Raw genomic sequence first — 27,416 nt, 5'->3', positions numbered from 1 at the left:
AATTTTTAACAATTTCAACATATTAAGTAGTAAAATTTCTATTTGACACAAAAAAGCTATCATATAGGTAAAACTATGGACAGGGTTCGTGCGCGTCAGGCTAAATCAGGCTAAGTCAGGCTAAATCAGTTTTTTTGATAAAAGTTGAAAAACGTCAGGCTAAATCAGTTTTTTATTTAAAAATTTGAGAATCTCAGTTTTTCTCAGTTCAAATGCTTGAAAATTTTTGATGAAAAAAATTTGAGAAATCTTTTTAAGGTCAAATTGAGATGTGAATTTATTTCTAAATAAATATTTAGTTATTAAAGATAAAATCAGTCAGTATTTGTAAAAATAAATGCTTAAAATCTTTTGATCTTTATTATTTTGTTTTGAGTAGAATATATATGCATAATTATGAAAATTCATAAAAAAAAGAGTTTAGTTCAACAACTTAGCTGTTTGTTCGAATTTGTTTACATCAGCTAAGTTTTTCAGAGCTTAGTTGGTTGAACTGTTTTAATTTCCAATTTAAAGGCTTTATACCAAATACTTCCAGATTAAAACTCTTAGCAGTTTGTTCATATATTTTACTGTTTGTTTAAAGTTATTAGAGATATTCACAACACTAAAACTTAGCTTTAACATATAAGTACTATGTTTTGTGGGAGTACAAATTTTAGGTACAATTCATTTTTCTATACAAGAACAAAATATTAAAGGTTTTTTTTTAAATTAAGTGTAAGCTTTTTAAATCTGATATGTCATCAACAATCACTATATTTATTAAGAGTTTAGAATTTATATTTATGTATCAATTTTAAGTATTAATAAAAATACTAGAAATTTTTTTTGTTCACTTATTTTAATACTTGTGTAAAAGTTTCATTTAAAATTTTAATAAAACACGACAATTCACGTTGTTTTATTATAAGTCTTCTGGTTTAATGTTTTTACTTAGTGCTTTATTGAATTGAACAATTGTGTTAAGTAATATATATTAAATTTTTACACTAGTAATAGATTAGATATAACACTTATTTTAAAACCTATCACTGAATTTGTTATATTAAGGGCATAGGGGGGTAATCACCTTTTTACAATTTAGTCTTAATTTATTGAGTTGTAACTAAGCTATGAGTTACTTTTTGCAGATTTTTAAAGCTAAAAATATTTTTGAGATAAAGCTGGTTGAAGTCGGAGACTACAATAGTACTAATCAATACCCCCCAATACCTAAAATGACTTCTAAAGAGAATTTTCGTTAATTTGGAAAAATGTCAGGCTAAATTGGTCTCAGTCAGGCTAAATGAAAAAAGATTTCGCGCACGAACCCTGTATGGATCTCTTCGAGGCAGTTCTTTTTGAAGTAAATGACTTACAGAAAACCTTCCCAGACTTAAAAACTGACCTTGAACTTAAAGTAAATTTTTCCAAAGAACGATATGAAAGCTTTTGGACTCAACAAAAACTAAGGCAAAAGTATCCAATCATTTGAGACGAATTTTGTTTATATTTTTCCTTCTAGCTATGTTGTTGAGAAAGCTTTCGGTTCAGTTATCAACATCTTGAGCAAAAGATCTAATCTAGATATTTGTAAAGGAGGTTTTATTTTACTGATTAAGAATCAGATTAGAAAAAACTTGCAAGCAGTCATTAACCTCATCCTTCACATTATATTAGACTTCAGTAGCAGACATTATTTTATGAAAGTTTTTTATTTTATTTGATCTTTTAAAATACTTTTTATTTAACCTGGTTTGTATTGTATTTCAGTAGTCTTTTTATATTAAGATTTAATTTTATTTTTATTAAGTTATTTATTCTACAACAGGTTTGCATAATGCCTAATAAATATTAATTACAGTAGACTTCCCCTTGAGTTCGTACTTTTTACCCAAAAAAAAGTGCAAATTTATATTTTCTAAAATTTAACTTAAGTAAGGTCTATTACTAACTAAATATTAACAAAACTATAAATACATAATTTTTAATAGCTTATATAGATATATTTTTTAAGTAATGTTTGTTTTATGTTTTAGTTGATTTCATGTTTATTCATAACGTTATTGCATATAACATATTTAAATTTATCATTTTGTAAAAAAAGGGTAATAGTTTTTGAGTTTGCACCTTTTGATTTTGTTCAAAGTGCGGAAGTCTACTGTAGTTAATAAATGGTTTATGTTTTAAATCTGTTAATAGTTTTATTTTGACCTTTTTAATTTTGTAGTTTATATTTGTTGTTTTACATTACACTAAAAGTTTTTATAGCATAGTGATTGAAGTATTTGTTTTGGTTTAAAAAGAATATAGATTTGAGGTCTCTATTTGAAATGACTTCAAATTTTTCATTTAAAAGATTCTTAAACTCAATTTTATTTCCTAACTTGATTTATTATTGTTAAAAAATCTATATAATAATGAATTTTAAACTATTAATACAACTGTTTTTTGTTTTATCTTAATTTTTAATATATTAGCAATTAGAATGTGTTGTTTATTTTAATAGTTCAACACTAGCTTTTAGTTTTTCATTATCTTCTTCCGGTAAATTATTATAGGCTAATAACTAAAAAAAAATTAAACAGTATTAAATAAGCCATCAACAAGACTGCTACAGTTACAAAACAAAATTTAAACCTAATTAAAACAATTTTTTAATAGATTACTTTCTGCTCACAGAATTAACTGTAAGACTTTTGATTTTTTTTTTAATTTAAATTAAGAGAAAAGAAAATGTTAAAATTAAGGTTTAGTTTCCTAAAGGTTATTCCAAATAAAATAATATTTAATGGTATTCTACTACAAAACATATAGTTAAAAAATTTAAAAATTAAGTTTTTAACTTTGCAACTAACTTGCTTATAATGTATCTTAGCATTGAAATTAATAATTTTATTGCATTAACTGAAGCTGTTGATGAAACCACTTTTCATGTGAGATAATCAACCAGTCGGTCAAACTTCCTATAACTAGATCAGAAATTATGTTCCAATATTATTTTATTATGTGTAAAATAAGCTGTTCATTCTTTTGTAGTTTTTTACTCTGGTATAGTAATTTTAGAATATGCCTATTTATAAAATAATTTTAGTATTTTATGTGGCTTAAATAAGTTACTTAGTACATATTAACTTCTAAATCTCCGAAATTCGTTTTATGAAAGATTATTTTAATGTCAGGTTTCAGTTAATATTTCAGATGGGTAATGTACGGTTAAGATCCAGTCAAATTTCGACCCGCTAAGTAACTTGAATACTACTTGTGCAAAATAAACAAAATTTAGTTTTTAGATACTTAATACTTTGAAATACACTTTCAATTTGGTTTTCAGTTCACAATAGTATTTCCTAGATCACAATAATACTAAATCATTTCATTACAGTTTTGCTCGAGTTTTTTAACTTCTTATATGTTATTTTTTTAAATTATGCAGCCCGCAATTACATTTTTTTAACAAGTTAAAACTAGAAAATATTTTTTAGTAAATATGAATTGCTGTCTTCAAAAGTTGTCTACCACTACCCTAAAAGTTCCATTAGTTTCTAAACATTTCATATCTAAACAGGATTGATTACAGATTACACAAGGCTTTTGGATAACTAAGTATTTTAATAAATTTTACTGGGCTTATAAGAAAACGGTTGTAACTTATTTTCTCAAGCCCTGAAAATTACTTTGAACACAGCTCAAAAGTGCGTGCATAAGAAGTACTAGACTAAATTAAATTTGAACGGAATTTTTTCGACTCAAAAGTTTGTACTAAAGAGAAAAACTACTTTGTAAAATCGTGGGGGCGATTATTTTTCAAATTTCTGAAAAGGGGGCGATTTAGGAAATGAGTTTGGGAAACCCTGATCTATACTAACATTTAAATCAAAATTGAAATTCTCTTTATAAAAGTTTATTCTAGTTTTAATCATTTTATAATATTGTTTCATGATAAAAAGGTTAAATTTTTATAGAGTAAGTTAGTTATGTCTGTAACAGTTAAAGAAATAAAAAACATTTGTTTTTAAAACCTTTCATTAATAGAAAAAAATTCAAATATTTTCATATACAATTTGTAAGTTCATAACTTTTTTCTAGTTCTTTTAGTTTTAATTTATCTAAATTTAATACAGTATAATAAATAAAAAAATATAATATTTTACTGTTACTACTCATATGTTTTTGTTTCTATGCAGAAAAAGGCATTTTAAACACAGAGCATTTCGGCTAAATATTGCGTAGTACGCACAATGCGTACTTAACTGGCAGTGCATACCTAATAAATGCGTACTTAAGCGGCAAATTAAGAACAAAAAAATTGTGAATCCCCTTTGGAAAATGTCTAGACACGCCCCTGGTATGTACTGTGCTATGTTATCACAAATAAAATATAATATCTGATTAAAAAGTTCGAACCAAACCTTTTAAAAATAAAACACTTTAGTATTAATTATATATAAATAGTTATAACTGTAAGTTAGTTTATAACTTTTTCCTAGTCCTTCAGAAAGATCTTGCAAGTCTGATTTCTACCTTTAATTTTAATTGATTTTATAGTGAATGTTCAACACTAGAAACAGCTGTTCTTATATTAAAAAAAAATTTAAGATAATGGTAGCCTTAAAATCGAGTTATACATTTTTTATAAGTTGGTGTATTTATTATAAAAACAAATGTTGTAAAATAAAATACACCAATAGTTTTAAACATAAAAGTTTTAATTATTTTTGTTCAGCAGAATACTAAACCAGCCTTTAATAATTTTAAAACTTTACTAACTTTGTTAAAATTCAACTTAAATTTTTACAGCTAGTTTTTTAAATAGCATTTTGATTAAGCTACATGCTTAAAATGTAGCAAAATCATTAAAAGACATTAAAGAGACTAGAAAATTTAACATAGTATTTCTAAAATTAACAATACATTTTAATTATCCGTAAAACATAGAATAACTGGTAAATTACTATTTATCATAAAACTTGTATATAATTCCAATACCATTTATTTACATCTGTTTGTTACCATAACTTTTTTAAAAATATAAAAATTTAATAATATTTTAGCCTAATCTCTATCAGTACATTAGTTTAAGCATTCTATTAAACTTATATCTAGTATTTTTATTTTAAATAATGTTTTATAAATTAATTAGAGATGGGCTATAACTTTTTTGTTTTATTTTTTGGAAGCCTCAAGAAAAAATGTTTAGAAAACCCTGTTTTATATATTTTTTTAAAGATCAATAAATACTAATACTTTAATTTAGATAAAACTTATTACAATGCAAACTTATTTTTAAGCTTTTGGAAGTTTACATTTTAAGACTCAAATAATTTTATTCTTAATTTAAGAACATAAAAACGATATCCAAATATGTTAGTATTTATTATAACTGTTTTTAAATCGATTCTATATTCCGTAGATTAACAACAATTTTCTATTTTCATAAGTTTGTCTGATTATAACTGGTCCTAAGTAATTCTAGTACAAAATATGGGTGGGTGTCACTTTTTCACGAGAGGACAATTCTGCACGAGGACACTTTTTTGCACGGCGTCACTTTTGCATGAGTGGACTATTTTGGACGGCGATTCTTTTCAAAGTTTGAAAAAAATGTTTTTTTTAACTTTAATTAACTTTATTTTTTACTATTTCTATTACTCCTAACCCTTACCCTCGGTTTGTAAACTTTTAATTTTTTTATAATTTATTTTACTCTATTTTGCTTTTGATTAATAATTTTTATTAGGTATATATACTTTTTTCTATCAGTGTTACCCCTAACACTTACCCTCGGTTGTTTTTTTTTTTTTTCCTTTTGGTTTTTTATTAGTTTTTTTTTTTAATTTTTACTATCACTCTTACCACTAACCCTCACCCTCGGTCAGTATTTTTTTTTTATAAAATAATTTCTTTATACTTTTTTCTTGTTTATTTTTTACAATTTTTTGTTTTATATATTTTTTTACTGTCGTGCGAAAATGACCCACCGTGCAAAAGTGTCCCCTCGTGCTTAAGTGACGCTCGTGCAAGTTTTCCACTCGTGCAAAAGTGACCCGTTCCCAGAAAATATAGCTAGGCTTGCTTTTACATATTTAAAAATTTTGGTCATAAATTTTAGAAGGAGCCTGAAATTAAGTCACTTTTGTACAAGTATTAATCAAACTTTAAACTACTTTGTTTCTCTTTAAACTTCTTTAATTAAAAACCTTAAGTAATGGTCAAAATCAAAGATAAGCAACCTACAGTTCGTCAAGGACAAATCTCTTACATATTAAAAGCTATAAAATAAGTTTGATTAATTTTGTATTTTAAGTAATTATAATTATGCTTTTTTTAGGCACAATTTGGTTGTTACCGTAAAACTAAATTAATAACTTAGCGTTTGAACTCGGGCAGGTTTCTGTTATCACATTGAGTTTCAAAAAATTTTTGACCGATGTTTTTCATAAATAGTTCGTTACCAATAAAACAATCCTGAACCTTGGTCTTAAATTCAATAAAAAAAACAGCTGTACTGAATTATGACTTTTTCATAGTGAATTAGTACGAATTTAAAATAAAAAGTACGTTTACTCATACTTTAGGATAAAAATAAGTTTTGTTTTATTTATAGTAAATTTAAAAACTTATTCTGATAAACTTAAGTAAACTTATGGTTGGACAATTTTAAGTATATAAGAATACCTAAACTGTTTATTTCATCGAACCAGTGTAATGAAATTCAAGTTAATTATTTATCAGTCACGTCTTAAAATTGTTTTTTACAACAAATAAGTGTTTTAGCTAGATTAATAAGAAATAAATACAATATTATGTATGCAGTTTTAGAAAATTCGAAATTGTTTTAAAATGGTTACGCCTGTTTTTATTGGCATACTAAAACTTTTGTGTAACAAAACTTCGGGTATAATATTTTTATTAAACAGTACATTTTATAAAAACTTTAGAATGGGGTCAAACAACATTATACATGTGACAAGACAGATCTTAAAGTTTTCTGAGATACAGAATTTTTTATATAAAATAAGTCTTTGATAGCCACCATTATTATGATAAATTTACTAAAAAGTATGAAAAAACTTTTAAGAAGCTAATTTTTGGTGAAATAATTTTGAACTAAGTCACACCAACTAATTAAAATTAAGTTAAGTTTATGGATGAAAATATTTTCTGATTGCTTGCTTAATTAACTTGCTTGTTTCGCACATGTTTTCAAACTTAAAAACAGTATGCAGATCCTTGCTTTAATTCTTACCAAATGTTTGTTTATGCTACAATTACCTCTTCATAGTGGCGCAAATGTTGCAATTATTATAACAACTAAGAAAAGGATTTTTTTTTATAAGAAAAATTTAGACTTAACAAAAAAAAAACTTAAATTGATTCTGAACAATAAGTTTTGATAACTAAAAAAACTTAAATTGAAACTATTAAATAAGTAGACTTATAACTTTCTATAGTTATAGAATAAAATACACTCAGTTTATTTTTTATAGTTAAAAATTTACATATCAAAAGTAAAAAATTAAATTTATACTTAAAATCATAAACTTTAAGTCAAACCCAAAATAAAAAAATTAACAAAATTAGTATACAAAGTAATAATAAAAAATTATTTGTTAGAAAAAATTAGACTAAAAACATCGTTATTTTTATTAAAAGAAAGATAATATATTTTAATTAATGGTTAATAGCTAATTTTATGATAAAAAAGTACCAGGAACATCTAAAACATTTTTTTACAAATATAACTTCAAAAAACAAACATTTATAAAAAATTAGCATTAAAAAAAAAACATTATGAACACTATCAGATAAATTGTGATAATTGAACATAAAGTGCATTTCCTTAAACTATGTTTACATTCAAAAGAATTATTTTAAAAAGTATTCTAATCACTCAAAATTACACTTTTTACCAAAGTTAAGCAAATATTTTTGTTAAATATTACACAAGCACTATTTTTCAGCCATAACATTTTTTTAATGAATCATCATTAACTAAACTTCCAGGAGCTGCAAAATGAGTTGCTTTGAGCAAATTATTCTGAAGGTCCTCAGCAATTTCTACTTCTTCTTTAGATGGGAACTGTAGCTTCATTTTGTTACTGTCTAGTTTTACATTCATTCGAGAGTTCTGCTTGCTTTGTAATTTTTGAAGCAAATTAGCATTAGCATTGAGAGTATTCGAAAGGTACTTGCTGTGTTTACCTTCTGTAGCTTCATCAAGTATCTCATCAACATAATTTTTTACACATGACGAAGCATTTGACACAAAATCTTGCATACTTGAAGCAAACATGTAGCCGTTTTGGTTCTGGTAGGCCTGCATCAGCATGTCTGTTGTTTCTTGTGACACATTTGCTCTTCTAGAGTCATAAGTCGGTGCAAATGATGTATAAGCTCCATAGCTTAGGTAATCCACACAAGTTATTTTGTTTCTCTTGTCTTCCTTAACAACTGGTAAGTTATTTACTCCATCTTTTCCTAAAGCTGCTGTCAAGTCAACTAATTTAAGTCCTCTAGATGGTTGATCACTATTGAGAATTTTTAATTCCAACTTATGTGGATCATTAGTTTGCAGTAAGCAACTCAAACTGTTGTGTGGTCGTTTTCTTTTGAGATTTAATCTAGCTAATTCAGCAGCCTGTTTGGAATCTGGTGCTACTGTGTGTTCACTATCATTATCTGTAAAACTAATAACATTGTTAGATAACTTGTCATTATCATCTTCAAGTGGTAAATTTTGATCAAAATTAATTTCATCTTGATCATTTTTTGATGGAGGACTAAGACCTATCAATGCATAATACTCTGCAATTGGACAATCTTTTAGCTTTGGTAATAACTGGCGGAGGCTAATTAACCTTTCCTTACCCATAATTTTTTTACCAGAGTACTTTATTTTTTTAGCCGCCTTGTAGTACACTGTATCTTCAGTATTATATTTTTTGCAATTCTCCACAATCAACTCAAAGTCTCTTTTAAACTCAGACAAACTTGAGTAGTCGTCATTATCAAGCTTCCTGTGCATTTTGCTGAAGTCCATAGGTTCTTTAACCATGTTCGAGTAGCCAGGGGCAATTATGTCATTTACAGGCCAAGCAAATATTTCTTGTGGATCTTTTTTTTCAAGTTCTTTTAACAAGTACTCAAGAATAGCATTGAGATAGATTTGCTCGTTTTTACTCAATAGAGAGTCTGAAGATGAACCACTAGGTGACTGAATATTTGACATAGTAACAAATGACATTCCATCTGTTGAATTTCTGTTCTTTTTTAAAACTAGCTTTATTGCTGGAGGGGGCCCTTCTTGTGATTTTTCCTTGCTATACTTTTTGTTTTTACCTCCCATATTGTATTAGTTTAGAAACTTATTTTGCTATTTTTAATTGATATGATTACAAACTTAATAATATAGTAATGCTGTACACAGAGTTATGACAATCAATCAATAATTTCTAATAACTATTAAAATGAAGCATTAAGGGCATATGGGGGGAAATCACTTTTTTCTTAATTTGATCTTATTTTGTTGAATCTTAACAGCTATAAGTTGCTTTTTACAGACTTTTAAAATTCAAAAAAAATGAGGTACAGCCAGTGAAAGTCAAAGAGTACAATAGGTTCCTTATGGGAGGTGAAAACTAAAACCAAAAATATTTAGACATCACTTAAGGCCATAGGGGAGGGGGGGTAAAACATGTTTTTACAAGTTGATCTTATTTTATAGAGTTTTTTCTAAGCTTTAAGATACTTTTTATTGTTTTAAAAAATTCAAATTATTTTTTGAGATATGACCAGTAAAAGTCGGGCCGCATAATAGGTTCCCTATGGGGAGGGAAAACTAAAACAGCGAAAAAAGACTATTTCATTTAAAATCTATCTCTCCTACATTTTTCAAGCAATTGTCTTCAAACTTTCACAGTCTAATCTTTATACAATATCAAAAAAACGTTACTTTGGAATTAAAAAAACTTTTGTAAAATTTTTTTTTTTGAAAAAAAAAACACTTTTATTTTAATTTTTGTGACAATTAATAATAATTTTTTTAATAACTAAAATTCTAAAGTAACGTTTTTTCCTTTTATTATAAGGAACCTTTCCTGAAAATTTAAAGAAGATTGCTTGAAAAATGAAGGAGGAGATAGATTTTTAATAAATTTTAAAATTTCCAAGAAAAATGAACCCAAAAAAATTGTGGTCTATACGTTTATATTGGAAAACTTTTACAAAAAATTAAATACCTCAAAAGTTAAATGATATTTTCCATTTCTATAAAAACTGGCTTGTAGTTTGTACTTAAAGCTTTAATATAAAAGCCAAAGTTAATTTTTGTAAAAAATTAGACACGGTGCGTCAACCTTGGCACGGCAACAAAATGACACGGTAGGTCACTCTGGCATGGTGCATCACTTTGGCACAGTGACAAAATAACACGGTACATCACTTTGGCGCAGTGACAAAATGACACAAAGGGTCACTTTAGCATAGCAACAAAATGACACAGTGGTTAATATGGGAGGGAACAATTTGTTGTGAAACTTCAATCTTCATTGGTATGGACAACGATCTTATTTTTCTAGGAAACTTTTTGGTTTCCTGTCTTCTAACCGGTTTTGTAGAATGAGCAACAATCACATTTAAACAACTTTAAAAACAAAGACCGCAGGAATTTTTGGTTGTGACTTCATAAAATAATTGAATGTTTTAAAACCCTTAAAACACAGTTTAATACTCAGAGAAAGCTGTTTTAGAATATTTATATTTAAAGGTGTTTAACTACTTTGAAATAAAATCAAAAGATACTTAAAAGTAGTAATGAGTGATTAAAAAAGACTTAAAATAAATCAATAAACAAATACAATTTCAAAAACATGTTGATTCTAGGCTGCAGCAGCAATGTTGTATGTATAACCTCTAGTGCTTAATTTTCTTAAAAGTGATAGATATATAAATGCGCATGAATGGTTGCATCAGACTCTTAATTTTCTCTCAACTGTTCATAATACTATTTTTAACTTTTTCATAAATTTAGGCTCCAGGACTGTTTATTTTAATTATTTGCTTTTAGACAAGTTTATTATATATTTTCAATACAGAGTTTTAAGTAAACATCCTAACTTATTAACTTTTGTTGAATATTTTTTTGTATGTTTTTGGAAATTTAGGACTTAACATTAAAAAAAAAATTTTTTAACTGCTTGTAATAGATTGTTAAAGCATGTGATTTACGACTCAATAACTGAAATATTCTTTGGTATAACTTTTTGAGCAATAACCTTGAGTCGTTTAAAAAACAGTAATAAAAAAATTTTATATTTAAACAAACTACTAGGTTAAAATATTAAACATATTTAATATAACTGGCTAGTTACTACAAAAGCAGCAAAACTTGGTATTTTAAAAAAATAAAGTTAAAACACGCATGACATAATCTTACAACGAAATAAGTCTGTATTAAATTAAATCTTAGTTATTTTTTAACAATTCCTGATAATTGTCAATTAAACGTACAAAATGTACTAAATTTTATTCATTACTAAAATATGAAAAGTTGTGAAACATAAAAAATAAAACTTAAGAATATTTTTTTTTTTATACTATGACTTAAATTTTAAAGCATTGTATCATATATAGTTTCAAATGTATCAAGCTACTATAGTTTGAAAAAAATACAATAAATCTTTTGTTTTACTAATTACTATCAAAATTTTACAATTAAAAGTTATATTACTAAAGAAGTTTAGTTTTGCTTATAAGTTTGTTAATCCATGCTTTAGTGACGCACCGTGTCATTTTGTGGCTGTGTCAAAGTGACGTATTGTGCCATTTTGTTGCTGTGCTAAAGTGACCCTCTGTGCCAATCTGACACTCACCCATTTTTTAACATGAAATTAGTATAATTAAGTGATATTGAAACTAGTATTCATTTAACTAACAAAACACCTTGCTTAATCAAATTAAGGGTGTAAGACTTTTTTTAGAAGTTGATTTCATTTTAAAGATATTTAAATTGGGTAGGAGTCTAAAATGCACGAAAGGACACAAAGGGTCAAATATGCACAAATCTGATTTTGCACAAAGACATTTTTGAAAAAAGGTCATTTTTGCACAAAGACAAACTTTTTCGCTGGTTGAATTTTTTTTTTTATTAACTCTAGTTAATTACCTTTTTTTACCATCACTTTTACCCCTAGCCCTTACCCTTGATCAGTAACTTTTTCTTCATTTTTGTTTTTTTATTATTTTATTTTTAATTTTTATTTTATCAATAATTTTTATTATGCTTTTTTTTTATATCACTGTTACCCCCTAACCCTTACCCTTGGTCAGTAACTTTTTTCTTTTTTTTTTTTAATTTTTTATTTGTTTTTTTTTAATTTTTACTATCACTGTTACCCCTAACCCTTACCCTTGGTTGGTAATCTTTTTTTTCTTCTTTTTAATTTTTTTAGTTTTACTATCATTGTTACCTCTAACCCTTACCCTTGGTTGGTAAGCATTTTTTTGTTTTCTTTCTTTTTTTTACTTTTGTGCAAATAAGACCTTTAGTTCAAAAAAGTCTCTTCGTGCAAAAATGTTCCTTTGTGCATATTTGATCCTTCCCACTTGAAATGACTATTCTTGGGACTATTATAAAAATCATAACTGTTCTGAGTCATCCTGAACTAAAAAAAATCAAAATATCCTGAGTTACCCTGAGATTTTCTAAAATTTTTAAATATCCGAGTTATCCTGAGTACCCTGAGTGTGTGGCAACCCTGTAAATTACTAAAAATATAGTAAATTGTTAATTAAAAGTATTTTTTAATAAATTAAAATAATAATGTATAATTTTTTAAAATAAAGCATTTAAATTCTATTTAGGCAACATAGAAAAATTTCAAATTTCAGAGGTTTTTTGACTATATTTTCAAACTTTAGATTTTTTTAGGTTTCCAAAAATAATCACTCTGAAATTGTAAGAAAAAATATTTATTTTGTTAACTTAATTAACAGTCTATATTTGCTTAGTAGTCAATAAAATAACAACACAGGATTAAATTTTCAATATATAACTTACATTATGTTATTTGGAAGGACCAATACTTTAGACAAGTTTCAATTAAATAAGTTTCAATTTTATGAATAGACAAACTTTTGGTTAGAAAAAAAAAGTGATAAAACGGAAATCTTTCAATTTAGTTACAATTTAAAAAATTGGAAAAACATATGTCAAAAAGGAAAGTTTTGCTTCACAAGTTGAGAAACTTTTCAACTCTACCGGTTGCTACAAAATTGTGGGTCCTTTTGTAAACTTATGTTTTTTTTTTCAAGTATTTATTTTCTATTTATATCTAGGTGATTGTTCATTAGATTAATCAAACTCAGTAACCTGCCAACTAGTTACGCAGTTCCTAGGTACAAACTGCTGGCATGGTACGCATTTTTGTGTTGTGTTTAAAGTGCGTACCTAGTTGGCAGGTTGTTGTATATAAATTTTTAGTTGACAGTTATAACAGAAATCCAAGACAATAAAAATTATGTTAAATTCAATAATTTTCAATGATTTTTAAAAAAAACTGTTCAAAATTTGAAGATTTTCTATAGTTTTTATACATAATTCCAGATTTCTTCAGGATTTTAGCAAAACATGTCAATTTCCAGATTAATTTTTTGCTTATATTTTTTAATTTTAAGTTTAACTTATCTGTAGACAAATATAAAAACAGTTTTCATACTTTTCTGTAAATTTGATCAAGCAATAGTTTTTTATTCATTTTCTCTGACATTGAAAAAGCTTTTGCTAAAATTAAATAATTTTAGAACATTTTAAAACATGTTTAAAACTTAAAAGCTCAATAAAAATTAAGTGATTTTGTAGTGTCAAAGTGGCCAATTACTTTTTTTAATTATTTACTAGGTCTTCTGAATTTCTTTTAGAATTTTAAAAGTACAAGTTTTTTCTTCTTTTTTAGTAAAAACTGAGTCTAAGATGAAAACCTATCTTGAATAGTATAAAAGTATTTCTAGATACTTTAATGATCCTTGAAATAAGTTTTATATTTAATAAAGTTCTAAAGGGTAGAAAAAAAGTTACTTTATTTGATACATTTTTGTATATAAACCAAGTTTCAATACTTGAAATGAAAATTGTTAAAAATTCCAAGTTTTTTAGTGATTTTTGTTCAAAGTTCCAGTTTTTTTTAAGTTTTATTTTTCTTAACCGTCAAGTTCCAGGATTCCAGGCTTTTTGGCAGACCTAGTAATGTCAAAATACATAAATTCCTACTTCTACATATAGCAGTAGTCTTCTGCTAATAACAATATGTGCACACTAAACTGATAAAAAACTGTGTACCTAAAGATGTAAAATAGCAAGCAGCTTAGCAGAAGAAAACATAAACAATTTTAATTTTATGCTTAAGGTAGATTGAACTTTTTACCTTTTCAACTACAAACCTTCAGTAGACTAAAGCTAGAATTATTAAATGTTTTAATTAGTTAATCCATCTTCCAATCAACCTTTTTATTTTATTGACTTGTTTTTGCAACAATATATAATTTATATCACCCTTATTTTGAACAAAAACATCTTCACAATTCTTAAACATAGTGCACCTAAAATAAGTTTTGTGCTTGTATGCATGGGTGTGCATTAAGAAGATCACTGATAAGGTTTGCAATTTTTTGAAGATAAACAAGCCAGCATAAGGATATGGGAACAACTAAAAATTATATAATACACTTTTTGTAAATTTTTAACTAAAAATTAATATTATATATAAGCGTTAAGATTTATGCATAAACTTATGCAATACTATAGAATTTTAATTTTTTTGATCTAGCAAACAGGACACTGAAAGAAATTAATACCCATAAAACTAAAAAACGCATAATTGAGATTTAAGACAAAAAATATGCCTGTTTTTTAACTGCAGATTAGTGAAGTAAAAAAACATTTTAAAATCTAAAACTATTTTATAATAATTGTGTACATTCTTGCAGTGTAGATACTTAAGTTCTAAAGTTAGTTTATTAATAAAATGACTTTTTTAACACATAGATTTGTCAATATACTTATTTTTTCTTTTAAAGGTTTCTCCTGGAGGAGATCGGTTTTAATGGTCAATATTGGCAGCAATAAGTTAAAAAATAGTACTTACTTTTTTTTTAATTCAATTTATAATTTGGTTTAAAAAACTTAAATAACAAATGTTAACTTTTTTTATTAAAAAGTTAGCTCAAAACAGTGTTTACAAGCAAATGGTGTACAGCTCAATAACCGAAAGATTTTCTCCCCACAAATCCATTGACCATACTTTTCTTTCTTTCTTTACCTGGGAACAAATAATATTCTTGGGCCTAAGTTTTTTTAAACATTAGAAAAAATTAATAAATTATATTGAGTTTTATACAGTGATATTCATTTAAAACCATATAAAGCATGACTGTAAAGCAACAGTTGCCAAGTCTATGCTTAAAAAAAATTGTTTGAAACATACTTTGACAATAGTGTAGAAATCTAGAACTACTATAATTCAAAAGGGTTTACTAAGATTTCGCTATTATTTTAGCTAATCAAAATACTCAAAATAGAAAATTCCCCTGTAAATAACAGTAAAAAAAAGTAAAATTAATGAACCTGGTCAAAAACAAAACCATATGCAGCAATTCTGTTTGGAAAACAGTACCAAGGGGCAGGAAAGTAGCAAGCTCAAAAAAGTTAAAAATCTGCAAAAAAGTAAAGTACATTAGATACAGATGTGTCATGACGTTATAGGGGATATAGTTAAAGTTAAACTATCTTGATTACTAAGTATTTTTTTTTTATTAAAGTATGCAATTATGTTAGCGCTCAAAAAGTTGGGTTTAAGGAGCTGGTGTACAAATTAACTTTTCAGTTATCGTTTTATTTACCACATAAACAGTTTAATATCTTGTCCATCTTAAAACATAAATGAAGTGTTGAGTGTTGACCTATGAGAGATAACTAAACATAAGTCAGTTTATGTTGATCAACACACACACTTATTTACCCCCATAGTATGGATTTTTATGTTTTGCTTTTTATCTACACTTACTAAAATGTGCACATTAAGTAAGAACAAAAAGAAAATTATTAAAATAAAATTAGTTATAATTAAAATTTATAGTTTTGATAAATTTCTTAACGTTTTTCAACTTATTTGCTTGAAGTTGTTGATTTTATCAAAACAAAATACTAATTTAGTCTGTAATAGTAAAGTAAGTAAAAACAAGGTTTAACATATTCGTTGATATTAATTTAGTTATAATAGTTTTTATCTGGATGTTTTAAGCAAAACTGTGTTTTAAAAAGTTACAACTGTTTTACTTGTACTAAAAGTTGTACTGTAAAAAAATTAAAAGTATATATTATATAATTAGTTATTTTATTTACCTATTTTTTTATTTGATTAGATAAAATAAAATTAATAAAAAACGTTTTACTTGTAACGAAGAAAATTAAAGCTGTTTTTTTCATGATATTTAGTAAAGTTTCTATATTTTATTTCAATAATTTTGTACACATTGAAAAAGCATAAACACAAAATACAATAAAAATATTCTAAAAGTGTATAATTAAACTATTGAGATTGAAACAAAATTGAACAGAGTAATCTATTTGCAGAGGAGATTGAAAATTAATAATCTATTATTTTAGAGAGAAAAAAATACAGTGATTCACCGCAAGCCGGAATATTTAATTATTAATTTTTCCAACAAAAAACTTAAAACACAAAAAATTTTATTTATTTGTTATTTCTAAAAAAAATTTAACAGGTTTTCAAATCCTTAAAACGTTGTCAAAAATACAAAATAAGTCGGCGGTTAATGTTTTTATTATAATTGAGTTGTTGTTGATTCTAAGCTGGTTTTTGAACAAATGTTGTACATATTGTTGTTTCTCATTGCTGTTATTAGATCATTAAAAAGAATTCACTAGTAGAGTTACTTATACGGTATAAAATTAAGAAGGAAAATATTTTTGAGCAGAACAAGTTTGGAATTTATAGAGACGATGGGCCATCGTCGATGGCTTAGCGATCGTAGAAAGTAAGTCAGGTCCAGTTATTTAGCGGCTTTCAAAAAGACTCAGAAAGGTCTTCATTAGATTTGTCTTACAAATAACTATAGATTCCAATCTAGTAAGAACTGATTTTTTGGATGTAGAGCTAGACCTTTGCAATAACACTTATGCAACGTACAGAAAACTAAAGTTCCAAGCGACATATGTCAATGTCCAATCAAACCACCCTCGATATGATGTCAACCAAGTACCTAAATCCATCAACAAAAGGTTGACAACTATATCTAAGAATGAGAGCTCCTTTAACAGAGTGAAACAACACTACCAGGAAGCGTTAGTTAAAGGAGGTCACAATCAAGATTTGAAATATAACGCTGGTAGCAAGAAAAAGACCAAAAGGAAAAGGAAAAATATCCTACACTTCACGCCACAATTTTGTTTGTCTGTAAAGACAAAAATCGGTAAACGGTACCTGGAAATCGTTACCTAAAAACTTTGGCCCAACACACCCGAACCATAAAACTTTCAATAGAAAGTTGTTGAAAATTTTGTACTCGTGTATGCCAAACATGAAGAGCCAGGTAATGTCTCATAATCGCAAAATGTTAGAAGATAGGGCAGAGGAACGAAAGCAATGCAACTGCAGAGATAAATGCATGGTGGATGGTAAGTGTTTATTAAGAAATGTTATCTTTAGAGCGACGGTAATAACATCATCAGAGAAAAGTATGCCGTAAGTTGGCTCATCAGATTTATCGTTTAAAAGTAGGTATACACGGCATAAATGTTCTTTCGAAATATATCTGGGATTTGAAGGATAGAAATAAAGATTTTAGCATTAACTGGGAAATTTTAGCACGAACAAAATACAAACTCAATTTAAAACATAGCTGCACTCTCTGCAATATAAAAAAACACGAGATCTCAAAATTAAACTCAAATATAGCTTTAAATAAACCAAATGAACTTTTTAGCAATTGTAAACATTTTTCAAGCTTTTATTTTAAATAATTTTGAACATTATACAAACTTAGTGTGTCTTATATCTTTTAATGACTTATTTAGTAATGTAACAATCCTTTAAGTTTTTGCTTAAATTCATGTACACTTCGACTTATGTTTTAAGACATTTTCACAATAAACAAACTGAAAATCTGTTTTTTAACAGAATAGTGAAACAATTGTATTTGAAAGCGTAGTTAGTGTTTTGATAGTATATATATAGTTTATGCAAGATAAAATAGTTAAATTCTTTAACAACTTTTACAGCCATTTTAACAAGAACTTAAAATATTTTTCAAGCAAACAATAACAAATAATAAAACGAGCTTTAGTTTAGTACCAATTTTAAAATGATCTTATTATAGTTTGCTTTTACTTGCATCCTCAAATAGTCTTGAAGTGTTTTTAATTTTTTGTAAAACTTTGAGAATACTTTTTAGTTTGTTTTTTTAGAAAAATTTAACCGGCCTCAGTCTACCGAGGGCTTGTGGTCTGATGATCGAATTGATATGATCAACCTTTTATTATACTTGAGCTTTGTCTCACGGCATACGAAAGTCCAGGCTTCTGCTTTGCAGACTTTCGCCGATGTATTTTTTGATTGTATTTAATACGAGCGTACCAGATTTCTTGCCTAGTGGACAATGTATTTAACGTTGCACGGCAAAAAAACAATGCTGACGTCACTGATCATTACTAGCAAATGGTTGCTTCATGCTTTCATGTATAAACCGTTTGTAGGTTAACGACTACAATTTCTTCGGTTGAGGCTAACTAATGAATCCTAACCAGGACGATACCGGTCTCAGTCTACCAAGGGCTTGTGGTTTGATGATCGAATCGATATGATCAACCCTTTTGTTTTTTAGTTGCTATCATTACACGTTAACACAGATCGAAAAAAAAGACTTATTATAAACAGTACTTTGGCGGCAACATTATTAATCAAAAATTATACTGATAGAATAATAACTAAACCGAAAGTGTAACTAAATAAACATAAAACAGGCAGCGGTTTACTGACAAGCAAAAAACTGTATGCTTTTCGGTGTAATTATAAAAAGCTTGTGCTCGATTTTACAGTCAAAGTAATTTTTTCAAAATAAAAGCACGGCGCAGATTTTTGCTTTGCGGTTTGCATTTTTTTCGCAGAAAACAGTTTGCCACCCCTGGTTGAAATCGTACAGCATTGAGTTCGAATTTCATTAGTGGTAAATAAAAGTTTTATATAAGTTATGAAGAGAATAATTATTTTCTTATTGTTTTTTTTCTAATGAATTTTAATATCTAGGCCTAGGATCGCTTATATATATTTTCAAGCTGATATTTAGATAAAATTCGATCTCTTATTTTCTTCGACTCAAAATCTATGCATTAAGTTGTTTTCAATCCGTTTAAATTTTTTTAATGTTTATACAATTATAGTTTATTTGACGACAAAAAAAGACGCTCAAAGTATTTGGTACTTGGACACGGTGCACGAAAAAACCTTTCGGTTGTCGAGTCGCACACAACGCACACCTTTTAAAGTCTTGTCCAGGACGTAAATAAATAAAACAATATATTGTTACACAAATTAGCTTCTATAAATTCATCAATTGTAACTTTTTCTATAACATTTGCAATGAAATAAATCTTTTTAAAAGTCATATAAATTTTTGTAAAAACAAATGTAGTTATTACTGTTAGTTAAAGCGTAAACAAATAATCAACAAAAAAGAAAACTTAATTAAATCTTTAATAGTAACAAAACTGACTTATCTCATAAAGAAGCAATATGAAGTTTTATTTTTATATATTAAGTATATATACAAATCTAGGTTATACATATGAATAAATACAGCTTTAACTACAATGTACAGTAACCTTCTAGTTAAATAAAAAGTGCAAAAGTGCGTACTCAGCCGGTAGTACGTACTCAAGAAATCGTGGTCTTTATTTCCCTACAATAAAAACAGTACAAACATAATAAAAGCCACTAAAGTTTACAGATGCCTATTACACAAAATCTCCCAAAACAAAACAAAAACTATCATTGTAAAACAAAACTTTTTTTTTGAGTTTTTTTGAAGTGTTGAGTGATCTTGAGTGCTACTTGATCCCGATGTAACAAGCTGGAAACATCCATGCGTTTTTTGAGTTATTGCAGCTGTCAAAAAGAGATATAAATTCCTGTTTTATTTATTTTTTGTCATTTTATGAGGTGGACAGTAGTAACTAATAATAACTAAAAAAAAAGGTTATAAACTTTATAGAGGATCTATTGGTGTCATTGAAAGACCTATAATTCTGCTACATCCAGATAATTTTTATAAAGAAGAATGGGAAAAAGTTACTGTTGAAACTACCTATACATTTTGATATACTAAAGTAAGAATAACCATAGCTATTTGCGAAAACTTGATTCTTAGCCAAAAGTTTGACTATTGGTTATCTATTTATATCATTCAATATTTCAAAGCTCAAACAAGTTGAATGTTTATTTATATGATTGATGCACTTTTTGTAATATTTTATTTAATTCTAGTTTCTAAGTGCCTCGAAGTTTTACCTATACAGTTGTTGGCTTATAATACAACAACACTTAAATGTGTTAACCACACAACTAATGTTTTTGTTACATATAAAACCTTTATCTTTTTGACTGAGAACATAATTAGTTAAAAAATACTTTAGATTTAGCTGCAAAGCATACTTTTTCAGTCAATGCTTTTATACCTTTTTCAACCTGCATTGATATAAAATCACTTATGGCAAAACTAATAATTACCTTTGTCACTTACCAGGCCGAAAAATCTTTAGTTGCTAGTTCTTATTGACTCCGTTTTTATTACAATATTTCTATATTATTAATAATTCTAGGTCCTGGGTATAACCTTAAACTGTTCTGGTGCATGACTAGATAACAGAAAGGTTTTTTGTACACCAGGTCCTTGGACTAAACGTTTTGAGCGTATTTTTATGTCGTTCAATAAACAATATACGCAGTTCTTATTGACTTGGTTTTTATCAAAATTTTGATCAAAGGGCTAAAACGTCTATTTTTATTATAACTTTTTTAATCATAAAAACTTCTGGTGAGCATATTTTTCAAATTCTGTGATAGAAAGTTTAAATTAGTTAAATTGTTTTTCTAAACTTGTTTGAAGTTCTAATATTTTGCAGCTCATTGCATTTATATAAAATTAAGAAAACTTTTAAAAACACATATATTTTAAAATGAAATATATTTCACCTGTATAGGTCAAATACTCTAGAAAATAGAAGCAGACTAAATGGGTGAAAGTTTAAAACAAAATCGTTATAGTTAATTTTTTTAATGAAAAGTATTACTTCTAGGTATTTGATAGTTTATATACTACATGAACTAAATAATTTGTAAAGTTCAAGCAATGTTCATCAAATTAGTTTAATTAAATAACATAGAAAAAAAAATATCTGCTAGATAAGTAATTAATACTTTTATCTTTTTAGCTTGGAATAAAAATACTGTATAAAGCTATTTAAGTTCAAAAAATGATTCTAAATGGTACGTCATCAATTGGTTAGTTTCTAACTATTAGTAAACATCTTAAAATAATTATCTGATTAAACTAATTATAAAATTTTCAACTAAAAATCATTACAAACTGTCTTTTATAGAAGATTATACTTTGTATATAATCCGTTTATTTGAGTAATAGCTAAACAGAGTAGCATTAGTCGTAAAAGAATAATCAGAACATACAGTTCATGTTTATAAATTTAGAAAATAAACAAAAACATCGAATTTTTAAATTTATGAAAGAAAAGCTTTTACAGCTACTTTTAATACCCATCGATTTCTAGCACAAACTCTTTGATCTTTAACGGTAGTATTATTATGTAGTAATTTTTTCTTTTTAAATTCAAATACTACATTCGATATTTGAAAAATACTAACTACTAATAAATTCTAAATTTTAAACAAAAATGCCTTTTACACAACATTGCTAACTTTTTTTTTAAAGTATACTTATTTACTTACACTTAATAAAACAAACCATAAAGTACATACTTTTACAAACTTTATGCATTTAATTTTCGTTCTATTTTGTTATAATAGACAAATATATTGTTTTTATATCATATAAATACTACTGCATTCATTGCTGTTTAAAAACACTAATTTTAATTCTTTTAAGCTAAATAAGTTTAAAATACAGTTTATAAAAACTTTTAAACTGTTAAATTAAAAATTGTCAGTGTTAAATTACTGTAATTTATTAGTTGTGTTGATAAATTTAAAACATAAAAGCAATAGAAAAATGTAAAACTTTGAAACTAATTTAAAAAGAACAAAAATGCAATAGTACAATTATTGGCTATAAATTTATGCTTTTTACAAGAAAAAATTAAGTTGTGAATTAAAAAACAAAAACATACTCAGCAGTAAAATTACAAAATTTAAATTCTGACTTACTTGTTTAAAATACAAAACTTAAACTTATTTTTGTAGTTAGAAACACTTTTTAGAATGTGTTTTTAAGCATAACTTGTATGTTTTTAAATACTGTTGTGAATGCAGATTACTGATATTGTCTGCTCGACAGCATGTTGCGCTACGGGACTGTTATTTTATTGGCATTATGTTCAGCTTTTTATTTTCAAAGTTTCCTTTGCTTTCTAATTACTCTGCTCTAGCAAAAAAAGTAATGCGTTTAGCTGACTCCCTTTTTAAATAAAAGCTTGCGCTCTTAGCTTATGCTCTTCAAAAACAGCAAGAGAAAACATCGATAAAGTTTTACATTGTGTTTTTACACTTCTTTATTTTAAGCTTAGTTTTTTTTGTAGTTTAAAATTGATAAAGTATAGTATATAAGCTGTATTCGTTTCTTAGCTATGAAAAATAAACAGAATAACATCGAAAAATCTATTCTTCTTAGAACAAAAATCAGCATTGTAAAAAAAATTGCTTACTTTAATTAATTTGTATTTTATAGTGAACACAACAATATTTTTTTTATAATATTTAATTATAAACATTTTCAATGGAGTTTATATCGTTTTAAACTCAATTTTTTTTTTTTTTTTTTAATATTTCCAATAAGCAGAAAATGAACTATTAATAATTTAATACATGTATTTTATTTGTTTAATACTTCTTTGATTATAGATTATCTAAAATATTTGTATAAACTTATTAAAAACAACAAATTATATATTTAACTTTTTAAACCAGCATTTAGTTTTAGATAAAGTGTTAACTTAAGTCTTAAACTATTTTACTCATCATAAAGTATATAAAATAAATTAAAAGTTATTCTCAGAAATGGTGTCATAAAACCTAAAGTCAATTAATTACACGTTAAAGATATCTTAAAGCCAGTGTGTCGCCTTAAGTACTAACTTAGAATAAAAATGCTAAAGCAAAACGTTTTAATAAAAAAAATCACAAATATTTTTTTATAACTTCCATTGTTTAATTTTTTTTATAGATAACTATATTATATGAACATAATAAAAAACTAACAAATTTATTGCATTTAAAAACTTTTGTAGTATAAATAAACTTAAGTAATAGAAATTATTAAAATAGGAAAAACTGTAAGTATAGTTTAAGTAAAGTTATTTTTAGTCTTCATAAATATTATTGAATGCTTTATTACTAACTGTAAAACAACTACAAAAAATAGTGTAGAAAAAACGTTTCTTTACTTATTATTTAATATAAAAGTATTATTAGTATAAGGCTATTGTTCAAATACAATTTCTAACGACAAATTTTAAAATTTACAAAAAAGTCTAGAGAGCAAACTTTAAAAAGACTAAATGAAATATTTATATGCAGAATGACAACAAACCAATAAGTAGTACTGCGTAATTTTTTATTTACCTTTAAAATTGGCTAAACTTTTTTTGACAGTTTTTTAATTTACGTCTAACATATGGTGCATAAATGTTTTTTTTTAATTTAAACTTTTCACAGTAACGGCATACACTTTATAATTTTACTCTAAAATATACTTTTATGCCAAACAAAACGTTCTTGAGTATTAAATTTTAATTTTTTATATCTAATTTAAAATTGAATTTTATCTAAAGTACTAATTTTTATTTTAACTTACTTGATTTCATTTTAATTACGTTATATAAATGCATTGATTAGTACTTTCTAATAGCTTATTTGAAATAGGTTATAAAAGTAGCTTCAGTCTTATTAGAAGAAAGAACAAAGTATTATTGATTTGATAGTTGCGTAATTATTTACTTTTTTGATAGTTAAGTTCAAAAGAGTTTTTACGACTTCTTTAATTTTTGTTTAAGACAACTTAAATAAGATAAGTCTAAATTTAAATCATTTAAATGTACTGAAAATTAAAAAAAAAGGCAATTTAAAAAGGTATTTAAAATCATCCAAATGTAAAAATTATTAGCTTTAGAAGTTATATAAAACGAGTGTGAAGTTAGCTTAGTAACGTTTTTCAAGAATTTTCAAAAAATGTCCAAATTTTAGATCCAATTATTTTCCTTATCTTTAAAGCTAAATAAAAACTTTATTTTTTATTTTAGAGAGCGGTCCTTTGTCTTTAATACACAAAAAACATCCATTGGATTGGGGCTTGACTTATAGTGTGGGGCCCCTTAGAAAAAATGAGTTTTTTTTATCAATTTTTACTTAGCTCGAATAAAAAAAAAAAAAAACAATTTTTTTTTTATTTAAATACTCATATTTATTGGCAAATAAATTTTATTTAACATTTTTTTTTCCAATTTTTATTATTTTGTACTATTTAGCCTTATCTAGATTTCCTAATTCCGAAATAAGGCCAAATAAAACAAAATATTAACAACTGAAAATAAAAATTGTTTAAAATTATTCACATATAAATATTAAAAAAAAAATAATTTAATTTAACCTATTTTTATTTGTTTTTAATTCGATAACAAAACTCATATTTCGTACTGTTTGGCCTTATTCAAGAATTAGGAAATATAGATAATAATAGTACAAAATATTAACAGTTGGAAAAAAAAAGTGTTATATAAAATTTATTTGCTAATAAATATGAATATTAAAAGAAAAAAAAATATGTTCTTTATTTTATTTTAATTCGAGCTAAGTAAAAAATATTTAAAAAAATTCTTTTTTTTCTAAGGGTCCCCACACTAAAAGTCAAGCCCCAATCGAATGAAGTTTTTTTGTATATTAAAGACAAAGGAACGTTCTCTAAAATAAAAGATTTTTTTTATTTAGCTATTAAGATAAGGAAAATAATTGGATCTAAAGTTTGAAAATTTTTATAAAAATTTATTCAAGCTTACTTCACACTCGTGTTATATAAATACTTCATTTGCAAATACTAAATTAGAAAAATGGTTAATTTTGTTTTGAATCATTTAGAATAGTAATGTTAAGTGTTACGAAAACTTAATTAAGGAAGTAAAATTTATCAAAAAAGTTTAAGCTTATGTTTTTATTTAGATAATTTATAAACGAAATACATTGTTGATTGTATAAAATTAACGTGTATATAAATAAATACATTACAAAAACGAAAAAAAAGTTCAACTACAAGTATTATTTATAAAAAAAAACAAGTTAATGAATTAATGAAGTTCTGACAAAAAATGTATTTAAATTTTTATAAAATAAATGTATAGGTATCTCAGAAACAAATGTTAGTTATGTTTTTAAGAAAAAGCAACTTTATGTCAAGGAAACTATTTTTACATTTCAGGTGTTTAATTTTTTTTTTTAGTTTAGGGTGCAACATGTAGTTTTAATAAAATATAATTTAGTTTATAAAAGACTTCTCTAAGTAGAATTTTATTTTTATTCAAATCTTTTTGAACTTTAACATTAATATTTTAACGAAAGTAGAACTCTTCTTGTAAGCAAGCTTTTTTTTGTTTGGAAACTATTTTCTTACAAAATATTCTAATATTTTGCTTAAGATAATGTTAATCCTTAAAATATAAATAGATTATATTTTCAAAGTATTGTAAAGGCAGTAATTAATTTAGTTTTATAGAAAAAACTGCAGACTTTTTTCTAACTAGTTGTAAATTATTTAAACTGTTTTGTTTTTGTTTTAAAGTTTTAGTAAATGTAAACAATTTGCTTTAGAAGTAAAATGAAAACTTATATTTTTGTAAATCATGATTAAATTTAATAACTTTTTTCCTAACTAAGTACTTATTTTGTCGTCTTTATAAAAAGGTTTTAAGCTCATCAAAACTTTGAAAAATTAATATGTTAATAGTATTTACAAGTACTAACTACAAAACTTAATACATATGCAGTTTTAAATTACTTTTAACTAAAATACTAAAAAACACAAGAAAAATAGTTTTAATTAATGAAATAAAAACGTAAAACTAAGAAAAATTTACTGGTAATATATATACCTTGTTATTAGATGTTGATGAAATTACTACTCTGTGAAACTGTTTTACAGTGTCCATATACCAACAATTATAACTTTTTAAATACGATAATAGATACATGTATAAGAGAAAACTTATCTTGTTATTGACCAAACAAGCTTCTCTAAGTTTGAAAAACAGATAGGTTTTAAAGTACTTTGTTTTGTTAAGCTTTTATTTTGTTTTTCAGTCTGTGTTTCTAAGACTAAAAAAAATTGATCATATTATCAAATTAGTAAAAATATGTAAAAAAAGATTTAACTCTAATCATAGTATGTATGTGCTTAAGTTATAATCTTTTTTTATTAATCATATATTTTTTTCGAAAGTTATGAAAACATAAAAAAATTAGCTTCACTTATATTTAGCTTAATAATGTAAAACAATATATTTATGATCTATTCATTAAATCTATCGTTGCTTTTTTATATACTAATAAATCTTATTGAAATAATATTTCATATGACAAACTATGTTAGTTTATTTTTAAATAATGTTTTTTATATATACCTACAATGATTTTTATGAATAGATATATTTTGGAGACCAAATTTTAGGAAAACTTTATCACAATATTTGTTTTTTAATTATATTTTTTATTAATATTTGTTAAAAGTAAGTCTTCCGTAAGAGTTCAAACTTTATGTTAGCAAAAAAAATTCTTGATAAATCAAATTTAGAATTACTGCTACAGCACAACTCAATAGTTTGCTAGTTTTAAAGGTTAATTAAAGCAATCATAAATAATATAACTAAAACTTTTTAGATCTGGTGGAGCATTTTTTTTCTAATTAACATTAAACTGATATTAAATTTGAAATACCAAAAATACAAGTGCTAAAATAGAAGCAAAGTATTCAAATTATTTTGATTTGTAAAAGCTTTTCTTGTTATTATTTAATTATATTTGGCTAGCCTACTTAAAGATCAGTCTTAGCTGAAAAAAAAGCTGAGCCAGCATAAATTTTTCTAAATGTTATTTTTGAATTTTAGTTAGTTTATTTTTTACTTTTTA

The 27,416-nt window shown here is 25.4% G+C and overlaps 1 protein-coding gene across 1 annotated transcript; it reads right to left on the bottom strand.

Annotated features, from left to right (window-relative positions):
• Positions 1-7,544: 7,544 nt before the first annotated feature.
• Positions 7,545-9,472, bottom strand: LOC145833781 (bromodomain-containing protein 7-like). Its single transcript, XM_082940960.1, has one exon. It carries the CDS (start codon positions 9,329-9,331, stop codon positions 7,943-7,945), a length of 1,389 nt encoding a protein of 462 aa, XP_082797086.1. The 5' UTR covers positions 9,332-9,472; the 3' UTR covers positions 7,545-7,942.
• Positions 9,473-27,416: the final 17,944 nt, after the last annotated feature.

This window comes from Thalia democratica, chromosome 4, assembly GCF_965202585.1.
Source record: "Thalia democratica chromosome 4, ktThaDemo2.hap1.1, whole genome shotgun sequence".
Lineage (NCBI taxonomy): Eukaryota > Metazoa > Chordata > Thaliacea > Salpida > Salpidae > Thalia > Thalia democratica.
This window is presented reverse-complemented; position numbering and strand designations above follow the sequence as displayed.